Here is a 2,224-nt window from a genome sequence, read left to right as displayed (position 1 = left end):
GTAGCAGTAGTAGTAGTAGTAGTAGTAACAGTAGCAGTAGTAACAGTAACAGTAAACAGTAGCAGTAACAGTAGTAGTAAAAGTAACGTAGTAAGTAACAGTAACAGTAACAGTAACAGTGGTAGTAACAGTAACAGTAGCAGTAGTAGTAGTAGTAGTAGTAGTAGTAGTAGTAGTAACAGTAAAGTAGTAGTAACAGTAACAGTAACATTAGTAGTAACAGTAACAGTAACAGTAGCAGTAGCAATAAACACAACAGTGGAAGTAACAGTAACAGTAACAGTAGTAGTAACAGTAACAGTAACAGTTGCAATAACAGTAACCGTAGTAGTAACAGTAACAGTAACAGTAGTATAACAGTAACAGTAACAGTAGTAGTATAGTAGTAGTAGTGAAGTAACAGTAACAGTAACAGTAACAGTAACAGTAGTATAGTAGTAACAGTAACAGTAACAGTGGTAGTAGCAGTAGTAAACAGTAACAGTAGTAGTAACAGTAACAGTAACAGTAACAATAACAGTAACAGTAATAGTAACAGTAACAGTAATAGTAACAGTAGTAGTAGTAGTAGTAGTAGTAATAACAGTAACAGTAACAGTGGTAGTAGTAGTAGTAGTAACAGTAACAGTAACAGTAACAGTAACAGTAACAGTGACAGTAGTAGTAACAATAACAGTAGTAGTAACAGCAACAGTAACAGTTACAGTAACAGTAACAGCAGCAGCAATATTAGTAAACAGTAACAGTAACAGTAGTAGTAACTGTTACAAGTAGTAACAGTAACAGTTACAGTAACAGTATCAGTATCAGTAGCAGTAGTAGGAACAGTAGCAGTAGCAGTAAACAGTAAACCGTAACAGTAGTAGTAGTAGTAGTAGTAGTAACAGTAACAGTAACAGTAGTTAGTAGTAGTAGTCGTAGTAGTAGTAGTAGTAGTAGTAGTAGTAGTAGTAGTAGTAACAGTAACAGTAACAGTAGTAGTAGTAGTAGTAGTAGTAAGTAGTAGTAGTAGTAGCAGTAGTAGTAACAGTAACAGTAACAGTAACAGTAACAGTAGTAGTAACAGTAGTAGTAACAGTAACAGTAGCAGTAGTAGTAACAGTAAACAGTAACAGCAACAGTAACAGTAACAGTATTAGTAGCAGTGACAGTAACAGTAACAGAAACAGTAGTAGCACGTAGTAACAGTAACAGTAACAGTAGTAGTAGTAGTAGTAGTAGTAGTAGTAGTAGTAGTAGTAGCAGTAGTAGTAACAGTAACAGTAGTAGTAACAGTAACAGTAGTAGTAACAGTAGTATAACCGTAGCAGTAACAGTAGTAGTAACAGTAACAGTAGCAGTAGTAGTAACAGTAACAGTAACAGTATAGTAACAGTAACAGTAGCAGTAACAGTAACAGTAACGTAAACAGTATTAGTAGCAGTGACACAGTAACAGTAACAGAAACAGTAGTAGCAGTAGTAACAGTAACAGTAACAGTAAAGCAACAGTAACAGTAACAAGCACAGTAACAGTAACAGTTATAGTAGCAGTGACAGTAACAGTAACAGAAACAGTAGTAGCAGTAGTAACAGTAACAGTAACAGTAGTAGGAGTAGTAGTAACAGTAGCAGTAACAGTAACAGTAACGTAGTTGTAACAGTAGCAGTAACAGTAACAGTAGTAGAAACAGTAACAGTAGTAGTAACAGTAGTAGTAACATTAACAGTAGCAGTAACAGTAACAGTAACAGTAACAGTAGTAGCAGTAGTGGACAGTAACAGAGCAGTAACAGTAGTAGTAACAGTGGTAGTAACAGTAACAGTAGTAGTAACAGTACTAGTAACAGTAACGGTACTAGTAACAGCAACAGTAACAGTAGTAGTAACAGTAACGGTAGTAGTAGCATTGACAGTAACAGTAGTAGTAACAGTAGTAGTAACAGTAACAGTAACAGTAACGGTACGGTAACAGTAACAGTAAACAGTAGTAGTAACAGTAACAGTAACAGTAACAGTAGTAGTAACAGTAAACAGTAGTAGTAACAGTAGTAAGTAGTAGTAGCATAACAGTAACAGTAACGGTAGTAGTAACAGTAACATTAGTAGTAGTAGTAACAGTAAGTAAACATTAGTAGCAGTAACAGTAGCAGTAAAGTACAGTAGGCAAAATCAGCAAGTGCAAGCAGATCAATCAAGAAGAAAAAAAAACACAAAGATAAAAAAGCAAGAGACATAAGCAAAAA

At 34.9% G+C, this 2,224-nt stretch overlaps 1 protein-coding gene across 1 annotated transcript; it reads left to right on the top strand.

Annotated features, from left to right (window-relative positions):
- Window positions 1-497: 497 nt before the first annotated feature.
- On the top strand, window positions 498-1,946 carry LOC139027277 (uncharacterized; the record flags this gene model as incomplete). Its single annotated transcript, XM_070442415.1, is given in 5 exon segments — window positions 498-681; window positions 882-999; window positions 1,055-1,089; window positions 1,176-1,297; window positions 1,677-1,946. Coding segments are annotated over 5 exon segments (729 nt in total), but the record flags the coding sequence as incomplete, so codon positions are not given.
- Window positions 1,947-2,224: the final 278 nt, after the last annotated feature.

Source organism: Salvelinus sp. IW2-2015, unplaced genomic scaffold (genome assembly GCF_002910315.2).
Source record: "Salvelinus sp. IW2-2015 unplaced genomic scaffold, ASM291031v2 Un_scaffold9132, whole genome shotgun sequence".
Classification (NCBI taxonomy): domain Eukaryota; kingdom Metazoa; phylum Chordata; class Actinopteri; order Salmoniformes; family Salmonidae; genus Salvelinus; species Salvelinus sp. IW2-2015.
The sequence above is the reverse complement of the archived record's forward strand: the minus strand, read 5'-3'. Positions and strand labels throughout refer to the sequence as shown.